This window comes from Hippopotamus amphibius, chromosome X (assembly GCF_030028045.1).
Source record: "Hippopotamus amphibius kiboko isolate mHipAmp2 chromosome X, mHipAmp2.hap2, whole genome shotgun sequence".
NCBI classification, from domain to species: domain Eukaryota; kingdom Metazoa; phylum Chordata; class Mammalia; order Artiodactyla; family Hippopotamidae; genus Hippopotamus; species Hippopotamus amphibius.
Genome location: NC_080203.1, coordinates 120740433 through 120762305, shown reverse-complemented (window position 1 = coordinate 120762305; position 21873 = coordinate 120740433). Strand labels below are relative to the sequence as shown.

The following is a 21873-nucleotide window of genomic DNA, read 5'->3' as shown; positions in this document are numbered from 1 at the left end:
AGAGGGGAGGATGTTGTTGAAAGGAAAGAGATTGTCTCTGCTGAGGAATTTGTTTCACCAACAAAGTGCCCTTTATAGAATTTTTTGTTTGTGAGCCTCAGAATTAAATCTACATTGTGGTCACAGTCTGGGTAAACCTAGTCAAGTGAATGAATCTGGACAGAAAAGAAATGCAGAACTCAATGAATGGACGATTCTGAAGAAGCTCACTTCTATAAAATTGATACTCCTTATGACCCCTTATGACTTTGAACCAAAGAAAAATATCTTCCTTATTTCATTGAGGAGTCAGCTAAGGCCCGAATAGGTTCCAAGGTGACACAGGTGACACTTGAAGAGCTAACTCCATGGCCAGTGCTTATTCTAGTGCAACAGAATCCCATCATATGTACATTTAATTTATGTAAATTTCAATTATATACATATGGCAGAAAGGAGAAAAAAGTATAAAATTTTAGTTTCATATAATTTATCATATGTTGTACATTATCACATATATAAAATATTCACACATCCATATGTCTATATAGGGTTTTATATACAAAATCATGTAGAAGGTTTTCCTGGGGTAATTTTGGCGGTAAATGACCTGTATCTGATGTAGGAATTTAAAAGTTAATCCCTTCCTTATAAAACACACCTCCTGGTGTTCCATGTTTTCTCCTTCATTATACTAAAGGTCAAATCATGTCTCCCAAACATGAATTCATGGTGTAAGATTCAGATATGGTTCAGTTTCAAATGCAAGTGTTATTTTCATCATAAACACAAGCAAAGTAAATAGATTCCATTATATGTAGCATAGGGTTGTGCCAGTGTTGGAATTCAGTGAGAGAGAAAGGAGAATCCTGATCCTTCTTAGGTGGTTTTAATTCTCACTTCAGTCAATCATCAAAAAATCAGTCATCTGCAAATGTCTGGAATGTGCCTAGTGCATGGTTTCTCCAGTTCTGATGAGGTGCTTAGCATTTCAGAGAAGTAAGTTCTCCTACCAGTTCTGTTCTCTCCACCTCACTGTCTTTCCCCTCACTTGTTTCTAGCTCCCCTTCAATACCAGGCCTATAAATGGGTGTACAGTCAGGTTTAGCGGGAAAACCATTTCTGTCTTTTTAAAATCTGATTTGGATCCACTAGACTAACTGCACAACTTAAAATACATGATTCTTCATGCCCTCCAAAGAAACATGTGGAAAATACAGTCTATTAGGACTTTGAGATACTTTACAAGTCATCTGGCCCAAACCTCTGATTTTAAAGAAAGTAAGACTCGGAGACTATTCTCAAGGTTGCATAGCTTTAGCTATAAAGCTAGTTTTTCACACTACTGCTGAAGCTCCCATAAGAGATGTTTAAATAAAGAAACATTATGTGTAGATCAGAGGTACAAACAGGGAGCCCCCAATTTTTTATGAAAAAATTCTTAGAAACTTGGGTCTTCAGTCCTGAGCATCATGCAGCCTGCACTTGCCTCTTTCAACCCCAAAAGGAAATGTTATGCTAATAACATACTTGTGGATTTAAGAGAACACATTGTGGAAAACAGTCAGTGGCTAAATGTACTGCTGAAGCTGAGAATGTACTTATCAAGGGGGGCAAAAAGTGAAGGAGATGCTTTAGAAAATATTCTTGGATGAACAGTTGCTTATATTTGTGATGGGGAAAAGGCTTTTATCATGCTATGTACTCAACAGGACAAAAACCAGGGCCAAAACCATAGCTGGGAGACTTACCTTATCTCTTTGATCATATTAAACACCAAATGTGTGTGTGTTCATTGTGGGGAGCTACTTTCTCCTTTGAGTATGGCAGTGAAGTTCTTTTTAAGAGAAAAGACCTTGTAGATTAAGCAGTTGTGAAACAATTGCGATGGAATTAAAAAAAAAAAAAAAAAGCCCAAGGGCTGATCCTTCATGATTACTAAGTACTGCTACATTGGTTTTTGGGGATGAGTAGAAAGGGATTGTGGTGGATATGGGCATTCAGATTATTCTGGAAAACATTCTTGGAGAAGGTGAGTATGAAACAGTTTTGAAGGAGGAATGAGAAATGAGACTTTGGGATAACTTGGGTTAATATTTCTGGAAAAGAAGTTGGAATCTAGAAAGATAAACTCTCACTTATAAGTGGCAGCCTAATCTGGTTTGTTGTTCCAAGGTTATCAACATTCTGTGGAGTGATCCCAGAGGCAAAAGAGGCTGTTACCCAAACACAAGTCGAGGAGGGGGCTGCTATTTTGGACCAGACATTACCTCCAAGATTCTTAATAAATACAGGTTGAAGATGCTCATTAGGTCTCATGAATGTAAGCCCGAAGGGTATGAAATCTGCCATGATGGGAAGGTAAGTTAACAATGTTGGTGGCATCATCACAGACATCCTTCCCCCAAGCCTAGTCTTTCTTCACAGGATGTGTCTGACCTCACGGCCCATGGGAAGATGTCTTCCCTAGGCCCAGAACAGAACTCCATGCTTTAGTAGACAGAAACAAGACTGTCCGCTTCACAGAGGCTGTTTGTAGGGGCCTCACTCTCCCTCCTCCTAAGAGATATTTGGTTTATTTCCCCAATCTCCCCTAATCCCAGAGATAGAAACTCTGACACATGACACTAAGTATACACACAGAAAGACTTTGTTCTGTGCTAATCGCAAGGCAGATCTCCAGTAGTGAGGTTAAGAATGTAATTATCCTCACTGAGCACAGAAAGGCAGCAGTGAATCCAGTTTGCTCTCTTTCACCTTTTGCACTTTCCCTGTGCAGAGCAGAGCCACATAACATACTTACCTTCTATTCACTGAGTAGGTGAGCTCTAGCAAGTCCCTCGCTGTGGGCAGTTTCACTGCAGCCACTACAATGGAGTGTGTTGTGCTTCTTCAGTGGTGTCTGAGAGGCTAGAGAGGTGAGGCCTGAGGAGCTGGTTTTGGTCCCAAGTTGTCCTGGGATGCTCCTTTTCTCATAGTGAACAGCAATAATTAAAAAGGAACACCAAATTGCATGGCCTTTCCTTATATTTCAACACTTTCACTTTTCTTAACTCTCTTAGTTCATTGGAGGCTCATACTAACATTGCAAGATGAGTAAGGCAAGTATTATTTAGGGTTTATTCATAATAAGGAAATGGAGAGAAAATAGCAGTGGCTTGTCTGAAGTGACATGCCCTTTAGGGCAGGACTGGGCCTAAACCAGCTTTCCTGTCACTGACAAGTATTACCCTCCCAAGGCTCCCCATCCTCCACCACACTCCCAAGGCTGGTTCCTTCCCAACAGAGTGGTCGTGGTTCCTTGTCTAGCCTCTATCTCTGACCTTAAAGTGTTGGTTTTGCAGGGGGCCCTGAACCCTCTAAATCAGTCAGCTACAGACAAAAGAAAAGGACTGTGATACTAGACAAGTTTTATCTTAAATACTCAAATATCACAAGGAAAGAAAATAAAGGCTTTACCCCCTTGGAAAATTAGATTTTACAAAACTGAGCATTAAGGAGGATTCTAAGATGTGGGACTGAAATTATACACAGGATTGCAAGGCCATGCACTGCAGGGATGAGTGGCTAGAGGTTAGTACTCCTGGGGAAAATGATTTAAAAGCCTTGTTTCTCTTCAGTGGAATCACAGGAAATCCCACCAGACTTGGATAATTTGTATGGATTTTGAACTTTGTTTGATTTTTGCTTTTTAAGAATTGAGCTGTTTCTGACTTTATCGAAGGACCTTTTGAGAACTAACTCTGTGTGAACCTGACACTCTTTTTCTTTAACCAGGTTATTACTGTATTTTCTGCATCTAATTATTATGAAGAAGGTAGCAATCGAGGAGCTTACATCAGAATGAGTTCTGGTACAACCCCCCGATTTTTCCAGTACCAAATAACTAGGGCAACGTGCTTGAGGCCTCTTTACCAAAGGTGTGTATACTCTAAGGAGATTTCTGAGATCTGGTACTAATAACCAAGTAGAACCATTCCAGGGTGACTAAGAGCAGCCATGGGAGTGAAGAAAGTAACTTATTCATTACTTATTGGTATAAACAAAATGGAAATAATTCCAGAAACCAAGTGGTGAATGTGCTCATATTTGAAACCAAGAGCAGCAATTTTCAATGTATATATATCTCTTTAGATGGATAAAGCATTCAGCATCCACGAACAGTCCCTAATTGAACGTAAGGAAAAGAAGGTCTCTGCACCCACCCAAGTCCTGTAACCTCCAGCCTTCTCTGCCCCCAAACAGCCCAGTGTGCTCTTGCCTCTTTGTCTCTTGTCTACTCAGAAGTGTATGTGACTGAGCTGAGTGTGTCTCTCTGTGTGATGGCATTCATAGCTTGTCTCCCTTTTCTCCCTTTGACATTATCTTTTTAATATTTTTTATATTATAGAATGAGTATGTTTATTGTTAGCAAGTGAGACAAAACAAAGATGTATAAAGAAAATGTTAATGACCTTTTCTCCCAGTACTTCTCAGTAATTCTTTTCCTCAGAGGCAACTGAAATTTAACAGCCTGGAGAGGATCTTTCCATCCTCTTCTCCTTGCTGCTACAAAAATAGACAAGCAGTTACTCATTCGTTGAATTAAAAAAAATGTTGAGCACCTACTATGTGTCAGACACTGTTCTAGGCACAGGTGATACTGAAATAAGCAAAATGGGCAAAAGTCTTTTCCCTCATCAAAGCATATCCCGGTGGGAGGAGAAAGGCAGTAAACAATATACATACATTTTTTTTTAACAAAGATGGAATCACACTGCACAGTCTATTCTGCAGCTGACTCTTTCCCTAAAGATTATATTGTGAACATCACTCCAAATTCATACGTATAGACCTAACTCATTCTCTTCGGTAGATGCATAATATTCTGTAGTATATGTATACCATAACAATTATGGATAGCTAAACTGTATTCAAGTGATAGCCATCCACATTGGTTCCAGGGTTTTGTACTTAAAAGCAATACTATACAAACATTCCTCTGTGTGTGTGTGTGTGTGTGTGTGTGTGTGCGCACATACATATCCATAAGTTTTTAGTGCTTTTTTCTTTTTTACATAAGATTTCAAAATGTGGGATTTATATGTTTAAAATTTTGCTAGATACTCCAAAAGAGTTGTAACAATTAACAATCTGGAAAAGAACATACTAATTTCTCCACATCCTGATTAGTCACAGATATTATTACCCTTCTTAATTTTTGCCAAGCTGATGGGTAAAAATGGTAAATCTCATTGTTTTAACTAGCATTTTTTAGACAGCTGAGTTTACCCATCTTATGTTTTTGGATATTGCAATTTTCTTTTCTTTGAATTTCCTGTTTATAATATTCCCCTGTTTTATATTGGGCTGTGTGTCAGTTTCTGATGAATTTTTAGGAATTCTTTGCATATGAGAGAGAGGATTTTTATGAGCATGATGCATATATTTTGTTGGTGTCTTGATTTTGCTTTAGTTCTATGAAATCACGTTTTCTAATTTCATTATAACTTTTAGATTTTACCCTTTGGTAGAAAAATTATACATGCATAAATTATATATACACATATAATTTATTTTAACAGCTTTGTTGAAAGTTTGCCAAGTTGAAGTATACAATTCAATGATATTTAGTATATGTACAGAGTTGTGTAACATCATCATAATGTAATTTTTGAACTTTTGTTCCATCTTAAAGATACATTGTAACATGTATCAGTATTTCAAGTCTTTTTTTGGCTGAATAACATTCCATTGTATCAATAGACCCCATTTTCTTTGTCCATTTATCAGCTAATAGAAATGTGGGTTGTTTCCACTTTTTGGCTACTATGAACAATGTTGTTTTGAACATTAGGGACAAGGTTTTGTGTATACATTTGCTTTTGTTTCTATTGGGTATATACCTGAAAGTGGAATTGCTGGATTATATAGTAACGCTTATTTTAACATTTTGAGGAACTTGCAAGTTTTCTTTCCAAGGGGATGCACAATTTTACATTCCCACAGCAATGTATGATTCCAATTTCTCCACATCCTTGACAACCCCTGTTATGATCTGCCTTTTTGATTATAGCCATCTTAGTGGATGTGAGGTAGGATCTCTTGGTTTTGATTTACATTTTGTTAATGACCAATGACTTTGAGGATCTTTTCCTGTTCTTCTTGGGCATTTGTATATCTTTTCTGGAGAAATGTCTATTTCAGATCCTTTTTCCATTTTTAATTGTTATTACTCTTTTTATTATTTCATTGTAAGAGTTATTCACATATCCTATATTCATGTCACTTAGATATACGATTTGCAAATAGTCCCTTCCATCCTGTGGGATGTATTTTTATTTTCTTGATGTTATTATTTGCAGCATAAAAGTTTTTAATTTTGATGAAATCCAATATATCTATTTTTCTCTTTTTTGCTTATGATGGTATATCTAAGAAGCGATTGCCTAACTCAGAGTCGTGAGGATTTATTCATGTGTTTTCTTCTAAGAATTTTATAGATCATTTTTATAGATTAAGTTCTTACATTTGGGTATCTGATCCCTTTTGAGTTAATTTTTGTATATTGTATGAGGTAGGGGTCCCACCTTATTCTTTTATATGGGGATATTCAATTGTCCCAGCAACATTAGTTGGAAAGACTGTCCTTCCCCTATTTGACTGTCTTGGCACACTTGTCAAATATCAATTGACCATAAAGGTATGGGTTTATTTCTGAACTTTAAGTTGTACTCCATTAACCTATATGTCTATCCTAATGTGAGTAACACCCTGTCTTGATTACTATAGCTTTTTGGTAAGTTTGAAATTGGGATATGTGAGTTGAATTTGATTCTTCTTTTTTTAAGATTGTTTTCCATGTGAATTTTAGAATCAGCTTGTCAACTTCTGCAAAAATGCCCACTGGGATTTTCATAGGGATTATTTTGAATCAGTATATCAGTTTGGGGCTATTGCCATCTTAACAATGTTAAATCTTCCAATCCATATTGTTCTATTTATTTTGATCTTCTTTAATTTCCTTGAAAAATGTTTTGTGCTTTTCAGTGTGCAAGTCTTGGACTTTTTTTGTTAAATTCATTTCTAAGTGTTTTATTCTTTTTGGTGATTAGTAAGTAGAATTATTTTCTTATATTTTTGGACTATTCATTTATAGTGTATACAAATACAGTTGATTTTTGTATGTTATACAGTCTTAATCAATTTCTTTATTCTAATAGTTTTTAAAATTTATTTAACTGAAGTATTGTTGCTGTACAAAGTTCTTATAATTTTTAGTGGATTCTATGGGATTTTCTATATAAAAGATCATATTATCTGTGAATGGGGATAGTTTTACTTCTTCCTTTCCATTCTGGATGCCTTTTACTTCCTTTTCTTGCTTAACTGCCTGGCTAGAACCTCCAGACGAATATTGAATAGAAGTGGTGAGTGCAAATATCCTTGTCTTGTTCCTGGTCTTAAGAGGGACATATTCAGTCTTTCACCATTAAGTATATTAGCTATGTGGTTTTTGTAGATGCCTCTTACCAAGTTGAGGAAGTTCCCTTCCATGCCTAGTTTGTTGAGTGTTTTTATCATGAAGAGTGTTGGATTTTGTCAAATACTTTTTCTGAATCTATTGAGATGATCATGTGGATTTTGTCCTTTATTCTATTAATATAGTGTGTTACATTGATTAATTTCAGATGTTTAACAAACCTTGCATTCCTGGGATAAATCCCACTTGTTAATGGTATATGATCCTTTTTATCTATTGCTGGATGCAGTTTGCTAGTATTTTGTTGAAGATTTTCCATCTATATTCATAAGAGTTATTGGTCTATAGTTTTCTTATGATCTTTGTTTTTGGTATAATGGTAATACTGGCTTTATAGAATAAGATGGGTAGTATTCCCACCTTTTCTATTTTTTGGAAGAGTTTGTGAATGATTGGTATTAATTCTTCTTTAAATGCTTGGTAGAATTCACCAGTGAAGCCATCTGGTCCTGAGCTTTTCTTTGTGAGAAGTTGTTTGATTACTTATTTAATCTTGTTCCTTGTTCCAGGTATGTTCAGTTTTCTATTTCTCCCTAGCCAGTTTTGGTAATTCATATCTGTATAGGAATTTGTCCGTTTCATCTAGATTACCTAATTTGTTGATGTACAGTTGTTCATAGTATGCCCTTATAATACTTTTTATTTCTGTAATGTCAGATGTGATGAACTCTCTTTCTAAAATCATTTGATTTTAGAAATTTGGGTCTTTTTTTTTTTTCTTAGCCATATAGCTAAAAGTTTGTCAATATTATTGATCTTTTCAAAGAACCAATTTTTGGTTTTGTTGATTTTCTCTATTGTTATTTTATTTCTCTATTTCATTTATTTCTCCTCTCTTCTTTATTACTTCCATCCTTGTATTTGCTTTGGGTTTTAGTTTAATCTTTTTTTTTCTATTTTTTGAAGATAGACATTACGTTATTGATTTGATATCTTTTTTTAATATAGGTATTTATAGATATAAATTTTCCTCTAAGCACTGCTTTAATTGCATCTCATATGTTTTGGCATGTTGTAGTTACAGTTTCATTCATCTTAAAGTATTTTCTATTTCTGTTGTGATTTCTTCTTTGACCCATTGGTTATTTAGGATTGTGTTGTTTAATTTCCTTACACTGTGATTTTCCCAATTTCTTTGTTAATCTATAACTTGTTTATTTGTTTGTTTATTTATTTATTTTTAGTCAGGAAAGATACTTTGTATGGTTTTAATCATTTTAAATCTATTAAGACTTATGTTATGGCCTAATGTGGGGTCTATTGTAGAGAATATTCTATATATGCTTTAGAAGAATATATATTCTGCTGTTGTTGGGTGGAGTGTTTTATCTGTTAGATCTAATTGGTTTATAGTGCTATTCAAGTCTTTTATATCCTTTCTGATTTTCTGCACAGTTGTTCTATCCATTATTGAAAGTAGAATATTGAAGTCCCCAACTATTATTGTTGAATTGTCTATTTCCCCCCTCAATTCTGTTGGTTTTTGTTTCATGGAGGTTTGGGCTCTGTTGTTAGTTTCATGTATGTTTTATTATTATTTCATCTTCTTAACTGATTGGTTCTTTTATCATGATAAAATATCCCTCTTTATTTCTAGTAATAGCTTTTGTGTTAAAGTCTATTTTGTCTACCATTAGTATGGCCACTCTAACTCTCTTATGGTTGCTGTTTGCATAGTATACTTTTTCCTTTCAAACTCTTTGTATCTTTGAAACTAAAGTGTGCCTCATGTAGACAACATATAGTTGAATCTTATTTTTTTAATTCAGTCTCACAATCTCTGCTTTTTTATTTATTTAATCCATTCACATACGATGTTATTATTGATATGGTTGGATTTATATCTGCCATTTTGCTTTTTTGGAGTGACTCATGACTACTTTGTTCCTCTGTTCCTCCTTTATTTTGAATTTATTTTTATAAATGGTTTGAGGTAGAAGTTTAGCATGCAGGCATTAAGTTAATTGTACTAGCACCATTTTTAAAAATTGTCCTTTTCTACCGAATTTTAATACCTCCTTGTCATCTATATTGTTCCCATATGTATTATAGTTCACTATATTTATGAAAATTCTATTATATTCTATTCATGTATGTATCTGTCTTCTCTTGTGCCAATACCTGCTGTTTTGTTTAAGTAATTTAAAGGTAAATTTCAATATCTGCTATATCAAGTCCCTCTTTATTTTCCTTCTTGTCTTAGATAGTCTCATACACTAATTATTCATGTGAATCTTTGAAATCAAAAAGAAAACACCAGTGATAATCCTTTTAAAATTTCACATATAAACACATTCATCACCTAGTAATATGTTATATGTGAAGTTAGGCAATTCATTTAATGTAGAAACTGGATGACTTATGTGACTTTCACCGAATAATTATTTTCTTAACATAGGGTGAATGCTATTGAAAGTAGTGCCATCAGGATGTTAAAAGAGAGAATGATTTCACGAAAAACTGACCTCATTCATGCTTTCCAACTTCAAGACTGCAATAAATCAGGTAAAAAAATTATGTAATGCTTACCATTTCTTAATATACCAGGTTACATACAGATTAATTTTAATTTTCTTTGCTTCCTTAAGATTTCAGTTTTCTACTTTTACCAGCGAGGAATGATAGAGATAAAAATGAAATATAATTCATTATATGTTTGGAAAAAAGCATATTCCTTCTTTTCAGTAAGCTTCTTTCAACTTAAAGAAAACAACAACAACCCGGCATTAGACTTCTGTTCGGGTAGTATGTTAGACTAGATGCTCTGGAAGGTCCTTCTGTTAAGAAACAGCTAGATTCTAGAGGATACAGAATTTTAATTCATTTACCAGCCTCACAGTAATTAAGATAAATCTCTAGGCTGCATTTCCTCTCCCCATTAAAGGATTTTTAAAACCACATGTTGGAACATGGAGCAGCAAGCAAGCACAAGAGGCTAGATTGTCCTGGGGGCAAATGCTAATATGGGTGTAGCAGTCAATCCTGAGACTAAACCAGAGCATAGTAGAAAGATGGATAAGCTGAATTTGAGACTTACAACGTTAAGCCTAGATCCTCAAAGTGACTAAAATAGTCCTAGGTCTGTAGCGCCCTCAACTCCTGGCAAGCAAATGCAAATTCATCTTCATGGGAAGTGTCCCTAATTTGGGCCACTAGTATATCCAGAGATCAAGATCAACTAGTATGAGGTCACAACCAAAGATCACCAAACAGACAAGGAGGCAAGCTACCATGTGTGAGAGTCAGCAGAAACAATAAGCAACAGATTTAGTTTCCCGAGGACATCATATATTGGAATTATCAAATACAAAATAAAAAATTACTAAGAAAGAAAATGTTTAAAGAAATGAAAGATGGAATAACAAATATGCATTTAAAAATGATTTAAAGAAGAACCATTTTTATATTATATAGATATAAACATAACTTGTTAAAAAAATGAGTGGGTTAAACAGAAGATTAGACACTGCTTAAGAAACAATTAGAAAGATTAAGAATAAAATTTTTAATATACATCTAATCAGGGTTCCAGCAGGAGAGAATGTAAGAGAGAATATATTTGATATGATAATGGCTGAGACTCCAGAACTGTTGAAAGACTCAAATTCACAGGTAATAAGGAACAGTGATTCTCAAATATGATAAAATTAAATTCACAGCTACACACACTTGTGGTGAAACTGCAGAACACCAACAGCAAAGAGAAAATCTTAAAAGCAAGCAGAGGAAACACACGTTGCTACAGAGACAACACTTAGAGTGACATCAGACTTCTCAGCAGTTGCAACAGAAGCCAGTAGACAGTAGAATCATATATACAGGGGCTTCCCTGGTGGTACAGTGGTTAAGAATCCTCCTGCCAATGCTATGGGACACAGGTTCGAGTCCTGGTCTGGGAAGATCCCACTTGCCTCAGAGCAACTAAGCCCGTGCACCACAACTACTGAGCCCGTGCACTAGAGCCCATGGGCCACAACTTTTGAGCCCATGAGCCACAACTACTGAAGCCCACGCAACAAGAGAAGCCCCTGCTCCCCGCAACTAGAGAAAGCCCACATGCAGCAATGAAGACCCAATGCAGGAAAGGAAGGGAGGGAGGGAGGAAGGAAGAAAGGAATCATATATACAGGTGGTCCCCAATTCATGGTGCTTTGACTTACAATTTTTCGACTTTAAAATGTTGTGAAAGACATATGCATTAAGTAGAAACCATACTTTGAATTTTGAATTTTGATCTTTTCCCAGGCTAGCAATATGTGGTATGATGCTCTCTCATGATGCTGGGTAGTAGCATTGAGCTACAGCTCCCAGTCAGCCACAAGATCACAAGGGTAAACAACCGATACACTTAAAATCATTCCATACCCATACAGCCATTATGTTTTTCACTTTCAGTACAGTATTCAACAAATTACATGAGATATTCAATACTTTATTATAAAATAGACTTTGAGTTAGATGATTTTGCCCAACTATAGGCTAATGTAAGTGTTCTGAGCACATTTAAGGTAGGCTAGGCTAAGCTATGCTATTCAGTAGGTTAGATGTAAATATTAAATGCATTTTTTACTTACAATATCTTCAACTTATGATAGGTTTATTGGGATGTAACCCCATTTTAAGTCAAGGAAAATCTGTACAAAACATTGAAAATAAAATTTAGAAAAAGATACACATGAAAACACTAACAAAAACAAAGTGGGAACAGCTCTATTAATATCAAAGTAGACTTCAAGGAGATATACATTACTAGAAAAATAAAGGGACACTTTATGATAAAATATTGTTTTCCAATTGAATTCATTCTAAATGTGTATGTACATATTAGTATAGCCTCCTTCAAAAATATGTAAAACAAAAATAGACTGAACAAGTAGAAGTAGAAAAATCTACCATCATAGTGGGAGATTTTAATACTCCTCTCTCAGGAACTGAAAGTATAAACAGACAAAAAAAGATTAGCACACTTTCCCTAAAAGATATATTGGGTTGGCTAAAAAGTTCGTTCAAGGTTTTCCATTACATCTTAGGGAAAAACCCAAATGAACTTTTTGGCCAACCCAGTATATAGAACTCTGCACCCAACATTGCAAAATATACATTGTTGTCAAGCACAAATGGAACATTTATGAATATTGACCATTAACTGGAACATAAAGTAAATCTCAACAAATTTGGTATTGGAAATGTATAGAATAAATTCTCTGACATAGAGAACTGAGCTACAACTCGATTACATAGGGTAGCTAGAAAATCCCCTTGGGCTTGGAAATGAGAAATACACTTCTAAATAACCCTTGAATCAAATAAGAAATCATAGTGGAAATCAGAATGCTGAAATTGAATAATGAAAGTACAACATATCAGAAGTTATGGGATGCAAATTAGAGAGGCATTGATATCCTTAAACGTATATACATATGGGGTTTTTAAAATTAATTAATTAATTAATTTATGGCTGTGTTGGGTCTTTGTTGCTGTGTGCAGGCTTTCTCTTGCTGCAGCAAGCTGGGGCTACTCTTTGTTGCGGTGTGAGGGCTTCTCAATGTTGCTGTGGCTTCTTTTGTTGTGGAGCATGGGCTCTAGGCGCGTGAGCTTCAGTTGTTGTAGCACAGGGGGCTCAAGTAGTTGTGACGCGAGGGCTCTAGAGCACAGGCTCGGTAGTTGTGGCGCACGGGCTTAGTTGCTCCACAGCATGTGGGATCTTCCCGGAACAGGACTCGAACCCGTGTCCCCTGCATTGGCAGGCAGATTCTTAACATCTGCGCCACCAGGGAAGCCCAATGTATATATTTTCAAAGATGAAGCTGTGATCAACAAAGTAAAAAAAAAGTGGTTCTTTGGAGAAAATGTTGATAAAACCCTTGTAAGGAGAGAGAGACCAAATAACTAATGCCAGAATTGAAAGGGGGAACATTACTACAGATTTTACAGATGTTAAAAAGATCATAAGATGTATTATGGAAATTCCTATGCTAAGGAATGGAAATTTTAGATTAAATGTACGCATTCTTAAAATATGTATGTACACATACACACACTTACAAAAACTGATGCAAAAAGAAATAGAAAATCTGAATGATCCTGTAACTATTAAAGAAATTGGATCTGAAATTTTGAAAGTTTCTACAAAGAAAGTTCTGAGCTCAGATAGCTTCACTGGCCATTACAATATACATATTTTGTATTTTAAGAAAGAAATGAAACCAGTGTTACACAAATTCTTCCAGAGAATAGAAATAGAGGCAACACTTTTTTTTTTGGCCTTGACATGCGGCTTGTGGGATCTTAGTTCCCTGACCAGGGATCAAACCCACGCCCTCAGCAGTGAAAGCTCAGAGTCCTAACCACTGGCCCGCCAGGAAATTCCCAAGGGAACACTTTCAAGATGATTTTAGGAGGTCAGCATAACCTTGATACCAAAACCTAGCAAAAACATTATGGAAAAGGAAAATTAAAGGCTAATATCACGCATACATTTAGATGAAAAAAACCCTGGATGAAATAATAGCAAAAGGTTAGTGTATCACAACAGAGTTTAGTTGATTCTAGGAACACTAGGAATTCTAGGTTATTTTAGCATTTGAAAATCAGTGTAATTCACCACTTAACAAAACTTAAAGAAGTCATGTAATTCTCTCAAGAAAAAAATTGTTTGACGTATTTTGTCCTGGTTTCATGGGTTTAAAAAACATTTAGAGGGACTTCCCTGGTGGCACAGTGGTTAAGAATCTGCCTGCCAATGCAGGGGACACAGGTTTGATCCTTGGTCCGGGAAGATCCCACATGCCGCGGAGCAACTAAGCCTGTGTGCCACAACTACTGAGCCTGCGCTCTAGAGCCCGCACACCACAAATACTGAGCCCACGTGCCACAACTACTGAAGCCTGTGCACCTAGAGCCTGTGTTCTGCAACAAACAGTAGCCCCTGCTCTCCAATGTAGCCAAAAATAAATAAAATTAATTAATTAATTAATTTAAAAAATTTAGGAAACTAAAAATGGAAGTAAACATCCTTAATCTCATAAAGGATATCTACCAAAGCCTATAGAAAACAGCATGCTTAATGGAGAAATGTTGAAACCTTCCCTTCTAAGATTGGGAATGAGGGGAGGATGCTGTAGTAGGCTAAATAATGCCCCTTCCCATAATGTGTCCACATTCTAATCCCCGGAATCTGTGACTTACTTTATTTGGCAAAGGGGACTTTGCAGATGTGATCAACTTAAAGATCTTGACCTGAGGAGATTATTCTGCATTATCTAGGTGGGTCTGATGTAATCACAATGGTCTTTATAAGAGGGACATAGGAAGAGTCAGAGTCACAGGAGAATGTTGTGTGATGATGGAAGCAGACATTGAAATAATGTACTTTGAAAATGGAGGAAGGTTCCCCAAGCCAAGGAATGTAGGCAACCATTAGAAACTGAAAATTTCAAGGAAACAGATTCTTCCTTCAGAACCTCCAGAAGTAACCAGCCCTGCTGACACTTGCCTTTGGCTCAGTGAAACTGATTTTGTACTTCTAACCTCGAGAACTGTAAGAGAATAAATGTGTTGTTTTAAGCCACTAAAATCTATGGTAATTTGTTAGAGCAGCAATAGGAAACTAATACAGAGGCTCTCTCTCAAGATTCTGTTCAACTTGTACTAGAAATGATAGCCAGTACAGTAAGGCAAGTTAAATAAAATGATAAGGATTAGAAAAAAGAAATAAAATATCACTATGTGTAGATATGCCAAATAAATCCACAGAAAAACTATTAGAATTAAAGTGAATTTAGCAAGTTGTAGAACCTCAAGGTCAATAAACAGAAATGGATTGCATTTCCATATACTAGTGTATCAGTCAGAATCTATTCAGTAATTTGAACAAGGAAACAATATAAAGAATTATGATCTAGTGAAAGGTGATTAATTACTAAATATGAATAAAAGAAAACTCTAAAGAATACAAGAACAGGAAGTGTAGGGAACAGCTACTGTCTCTAAGGCTGAGAGAGAGTATCCAAGGAAGGAACAAACTTGGAAGAGTCACCTACTTCCAACCAAGGCTAAGATTCAGACCTCATTGGAGAGGGTGTGACTGTGACCCGCTGGATGGGGTGAAAATTCACTGAGGTGTCTCACGTCAGATTTGGTGTGTAGCAAGTGAGCTAGGACTGAAGAGAATGGAGCCACCCACTGTGGTGCCATCACAACTTTGGGCTATGCACCACTGTGTCTCCCATGCACTGCTGGCAAGGGAACCACCCACTGTGGTGTTCGTGAAATTCACTAGAGAGTGGGTGCCACTGCATTTCCCACACACCTCTGGCAACCAGGCTATGTTGTAGAAGCAAGAAGCAAAGTACACCAGAACCATTTCTTCTGCTATGTCTTAGAGCATTCTTTCTGCACCCTCTGCTGACAAAGCCTAACATTATGCCAGGTGTCAAAGGAGAAATATTTACAGGGCTCATCTCCAATATCACAAAACAGGGCAAAGAAGGGTAGATTTTTAGGTGAGTGGAAATGAATTGATAACTGGTATAGGCAGCCATTAACTTTTAGATGATGAAAATCTTAAAAGATACCATTCACAATGGATAATCAAGTACCGAGGAGGAAGCCAAATGATTGATGTGTGAGATTTCTAAAATATTATTAAAAGAAATAAAAGAGGACTGAAATACGTGGATGGGTATTACTATGTTCAAGGGCCAAACTTGTCAAGATACAAATTCTCCCCAAATTGAGGTATAGGTTTACTGCACCAAAGGGGCATGTACAGAATGTTCTTGGCAGCACTGTTTGTAATAGCCTCAAACTGGAGATAACCTAATGTCCACCAACAATAGAATGGGTATATAAATTGTGAACATGTGGAATACTATACATCAGTGAAAACGAAGACACTACAACTAAATGGAACAACATGGCTGAATCTCATGAACTTAGTGTTGAGCAAAGGAAGTCTGACTCCTCTCCAAATATATACTTTATGATTCTGTTTATATATAGGTCAAAAAAGGCAAAAAGTAAACTATAGTGTTAGAAATCAATATAGTGACTCTTCTTGGGAAAGTGGGAGCTGATAGTAATTATGAGGGGCCACAAGGGGGCTTCTGGATATTGGCAATGCTCTATTTCTTGTCCTTGGTGGTGGTTGCGTAAGAAACCCCTTTGTGATAATTCACTGAGTTCTGTATTTGTTTTGTGAACTTTTCTGTATGCGTTAAACTTCAATATAAAAAAAAAGAATTATATCCTTAGCAGGTAAGTGTGTGGGGAATGGTCTTGGTGGGAGTGTAAAGTGGCTACTCTTTCTTGAAAGCAGTTTGGCAATATATATCAAAAGCCTTAAAAATGTACATACCCTTTGATCTAGTAATTCCACTTTTAGGAATGATCCTAAGAAAATAATGGAATAGTTTCACAGCCAATAAAAGAATGATGTAGATCTGTGTTTATTAACATAGATGCATATCCATGATTTATTGTAAGTAAAAACTCAGGTTAGAATATATATTTTTGTTGTGTGTGTGTTGCCGTATATACTACACATATGTAAAACATATGGTATAAACTATATTTGGCTTTAAGAAAGATAAAATATATATTACATTTATATATACATGTTTATATACATGGAAAAACACTAGAAGTAAAAACTGTTTTCTCTTTATTCAAAACCCTTTCAAATGAACATATCTTTAATAATCAGTAAAAATAAAGGCATTTATATTTCGAAGAACTACATATAATATTAGGGGATGAAAGGAAGAGACGTGAACAATATGCCCAAATGTTAAAAATAAAAGTAATCTTTTATCCTTTATATCCTTTTGTGTTTTCAAATCTTCTATTATAAACATACCTTAACTTTGTTAATAAGAAAAAGGGAAAAAAGTCTAGTATACCCATATTCTGACTGCTTACCCATAACAGTAAGGGAAAGATCCATGGAACCCCAAAGGCTTTCTTTAGTTATTCCTCCCTCAGAGCCGTGGGGTCTGGTAGAACAGATCATAAAGGGGAGCAGAGGCACCCAGGCCTCAAAACGCAGGCTATCAGCTTGCTCCATTGATGAGGTTGCATTTTTAATCAAATTATCAACCAATTACATGGGCTTTGTTGTTATTTTGTTGTTAGGAAAACTTTCTATGGGCCAGTGGGCTTTTTCCATGGAGAACGTTTTGGGGCTGAACTTACCATGGAGATCCCTGAGTTCACGTCTGGTAACCACGGACAAAGATGGAAATATTGACTACATGTCCAGCTTCCAGGATATCCACATTCAAAAACCTGTGAAAGAGGCAAGTGAAACGCAGCCCCAGCTAAAACATGGCTGACACCAAACAGCCTTTGGACAACTTATAAGAGTTCCTTAATTCTCTGAAAAGTTGGGAGTAGAATAGGCTAACGGATGGGCGTGGCAGTCTTAGGAAAGACCTAAGGGGGATCTTCCAGATACAATGTGATCTGTTCAGGAAGTTTGTGCCTTCTAAGGTTAGGCAAAAAGAAAAAAGAAGAAAAAGCTTCTGTCAAATATGTGATTCTTAAGTGCTGTCCAGCAGAATGGCATATATGACATCTATTCTTTCATATAATATTCTTTAAAATGCTCAAAACACTCCTATTGACTGTTAGTAAGTGTAGACTTACTAATACGATATCTTATTCCTTAAAGAATTTTAAAATTTAGAATTTCTTATTAAAATGGGAATACCCCAGGGAGAGATGTCAGACCCCTCCCCCCCGCGACCCACCTCAGTACTTATTTTAACTACTCATCTGCAATTAGTTCTAATATTGGGCTGAAAATGAGCTGCTGGGAACGAGGACTGGGATGATTGTTTGCAGGGGAGATGAGAAGTTGAGCAGAGAAAAGGGAAGTAAAAGTGCACGTGGGAAACTAAAATATCCACAGAAAGGAGGCTTTTGGCTTAACTTGAGAGACAGTTTACCATAGTGACTAAGCTCACAGGCCTTGGCTTCAGGTCAAGATTCAAATCCCACTTACCAGCTATGTGAACCTTGGGAAACTTACTTTACCTCTCGTTTGCCAGTCTGTAAAATGGGCATAATAATAGTTCTGTTCCTTGGGGCTGTTGTTGAGGACTGAATGAAATAATTCATAGAAGCTCTCAGTGCAGAGCCTAGCACACAGGTATTATCAGTAAATAACAGTTATTTACTGTTTCCAGATTCGCTTTGGCCCATTCCCTAACGAACACAGACTGCAGACGCTGCAAAACACAAGATCACGGTCTTTTATCTGATTTAAGAGGGTTGGGCCTCCAAGGAAGGCCTGCCTTCTCAAATTTCTTTCTAAATTACATACTTTGAATTGGTGACCATGTTGTGTGTTTGTTACTTTTACTAAAATTGATCCGTTATTAATTCTATGTGCTTTAACACTTAGACAATCTTTATTTTAGGTTCAGTCCACGCTAATTGAAACAGTGTACAGATACCGATCTGACCTGCAAATCATCTTTAATGTCATTGACTCTGATCACTCAGGTAAAGTCACTTTGATTGGTTCAATAGTAATAGAAAGCAAAGGCTAGTCTGTTTCTTTGAAACCAGAATTCTGTTTTCATCTATTGCATTCTTCATCCAAACTTGATTTAACTCAGGGGTGGGGGTGGGGTGGGGATAAACTCATGTTTAATATTATTGTTTTTTTAGTTTGGCCACAAACTCTCTATCAAGTCCATATGGTATAGGCTTATGTATCCGTTAGTCAGATAAGATTAGCTCCTTTTATAAATCACCAGCACAGATGAAAAGATAATTCACTGTCCATTTAAAAATCATAGTTATTCCTGGCAATAAAAATCATTCTTAGAGTTCTGATTCTGTTTTGGGGACTGAGAACTCATTTTCTGCTTAGCTTTTTGTTTTAAATTAATTAATTTATTTATTGGCTGAGTTGGGTCTTCGTTGCTGCACGTGGGCTTTCTCTAGTTGCGGCGAGTGGGGGCCACTCCTCGTTGCGGTGCGCAGGCCTCTCACTGCGGTGGCTTCTCCTGTTGCAGAGCACAGGCTCCAGGCATGCAGGCTTCAGTAGTTGCTGCACGTGGGCTCAACAGTTGTGGCTCGAGGGCTCCAGAGCTCAGGCTCAGCAGCTGTGGCTCACGGGCTTATTTGCTCTGCGCCATGTGGGATCTTCCCGGTCCAGGAATCAAACCCGTGTCCCCTGCATTGGCAGGCGGACTCCTAACCACTGCACCACCAAGGAAGTCCTTTCTGCTTAGCTTTAATGCACAATTATTTATTTTCAAACTTAAAAAAAATCATCAGATAATCCCCAACTGCAGAGACCATCGAATACCAAAAAATCAATAATCGAAACACAAAAGTAAAATATTGCCTATAGAAAATGGCAGAGCCATTGTTTGCAATCCTCTTATTGAGTCCCATGGGTAATTCTCCCTCTGCTTTGATGTAGCTCTCCTCTCTGCCCTCCTTCCATGTCCCTCTCCCTTAGATTTTGGATCTTATAATTTCTATACATACAGTACCACAGTCTACAATCTCCCCCGTCCCATTTCTTCACTGTTCACTCATTCCAGTTTTAGAATAATCTCAGGATCACTTGGTAGTTGAAAGTGACATATTGTTTCTTATATTTACAATCTTTTCCCTTTTCTTGAGTGTCTTGATGTCAGGCATGTTAGTGAGCTGCTAATTGGGACTATTCAATCAGTATGGCTTTCCCCACCCCTCCCTAAGTTGGGTCTTAAAATGAACACTCACTGCCTTCTCCTACATTCTTTTAGGCCTGATCTCCATGGAAGAATTTCACAGCATGTGGAAGCTTTTCAAAAGCCACTACAGTGTCCGTATTGATGATTCCCAGTTTGATGAGCTCGCTGAAAGGATGGACTTAAACAAAGATGGAAGCATTGACTTTAATGAGTTTTTAAAGGCTTTCTATGTAGTGCATAAATTTGACAAGTTGAGCAAATCAGACAGCAAGATTGATTAACAAGAATTAGGACCTTCCCTCCTTATAAACAGTTGGCCCAAATCACTGACAATCTTTGCCACGATCCTTGAAATTCATAGTCAGTAGCAGAGAAAAGTAGACCCCAATTCATGCCATGAGCAGATGTATAATGTGGGTATTAGAAGTCCCTAGTAAGCTGTTACTGGTAAGACTAGGTTAAATGTCAGCCGATAGGATTTGGCTCCAGTGGTGAGACTCACACACTGCCAGGTAGAAACTGGATTTGAGCCTAGTGTTGGTCTAGTTTGAGCAGTTTGGAAACATTGAAAAGAACCCACAGAACATCAGAGGAAAGTACAACATCTGTGAGTGGCTGAGGGATAGGAGGAGGAATACCAAACTATTAACTGAATAAAATATTTCCATCCTTAAATTGTAATCTTCTTTGGAGATACCATAAACCAGTAATTTTTAGTTGTGGGGGAACCACCCTTCAGGTATGGGGGCCACATCAGAATCTTGGGGGGAAGTTGTGGGAGTATATTGTTTGAAAAAGCGTATTTTTTTCTTGTCTGTTGGAGATAGAAAGTGAGTACATTCAGATTGAGCCCTATAATTAATATGGTTTGACACCTTCATTGGTAAGATGGGGCCTTGGTTATGCATACATTGTGCAATTTATTCTGCCATTCTGATTGCCTAGCAAACATAATAAGAGATTTTTATTTAAAGGTGAGTATATATTTCATTTTTTTCTAGGTTTGAGAACTTCAAGATCTTTCAATATGCCAGGTTAGGTATCCTGCAACCCTGCCTGCTACACATGCCAGAAATAATGGATCACATATAACAAATATCTTTTTAAAATGCATACCTGAGCTGGCAAGTAAGTAAAAGAAACCTGAAGAGCAGGAAAAAAAGAGCATAATTAAAACCATAGCAATATTAACTTTGGACAGGATAGACTTTAAGGCAAAGAATAATATCATGAGGGATAAAAAGGTCATTACTGAATGCTAAAAGGAATGATTCACCAGGAAGATAGAGTAGTTATAAACATACGCATCTGAAAACTTAGAGCTTTAAAATTGACATAACGACGAGGAGAAATTGAGTTACTATGACTAACTCAAGAACAATAGGAGGGTCTAAAGAGACACATAACCGTTTAAGAATGTGTCGATTTGACTAGGCTGAACTACATTTCCCTGAATTTCCGTTCTTGTATGTTTCTGGTTAAGGTGGGCCACAGTGGAGATTATTGAGAGATTTGGAAGGCAAGGAGAAGCAGCAACCATTGTGCAGCTCCCACAGCGATTGCTGAGCTGCTGATTCACCTTGTTGGTGTGAAGCGGTAGCTAGGCCTGCAATTGCTCTACGTTCCCCTGGATCCTCTGTCAGCTGCTCTGATTTCTGGGACCACTGTGTGTGT

General features: G+C 36.7%; 1 protein-coding gene across 4 annotated transcripts in view; it reads left to right on the top strand.

The window, feature by feature from the left end:
- The window catches only part of PPEF1 (protein phosphatase with EF-hand domain 1), a 140595-nt gene extending 119737 nt beyond the window's left edge, over nucleotides 1-20858 (top strand). For all 4 annotated transcript variants that reach the window (XM_057718245.1, XM_057718248.1, XM_057718247.1 and 1 more), the window contains 6 exons: nucleotides 2155-2340; nucleotides 3757-3899; nucleotides 9900-10006; nucleotides 17636-17799; nucleotides 18925-19009; nucleotides 20272-20858. In XM_057718245.1, coding sequence (XP_057574228.1) covers nucleotides 2155-2340; nucleotides 3757-3899; nucleotides 9900-10006; nucleotides 17636-17799; nucleotides 18925-19009; nucleotides 20272-20480 — 894 coding nt within the window. In that variant the 3' untranslated portion in view covers nucleotides 20481-20858. The remainder of the gene's footprint in view (nucleotides 1-2154; nucleotides 2341-3756; nucleotides 3900-9899; nucleotides 10007-17635; nucleotides 17800-18924; nucleotides 19010-20271) is intronic.
- Nucleotides 20859-21873: the final 1015 nt, after the last annotated feature.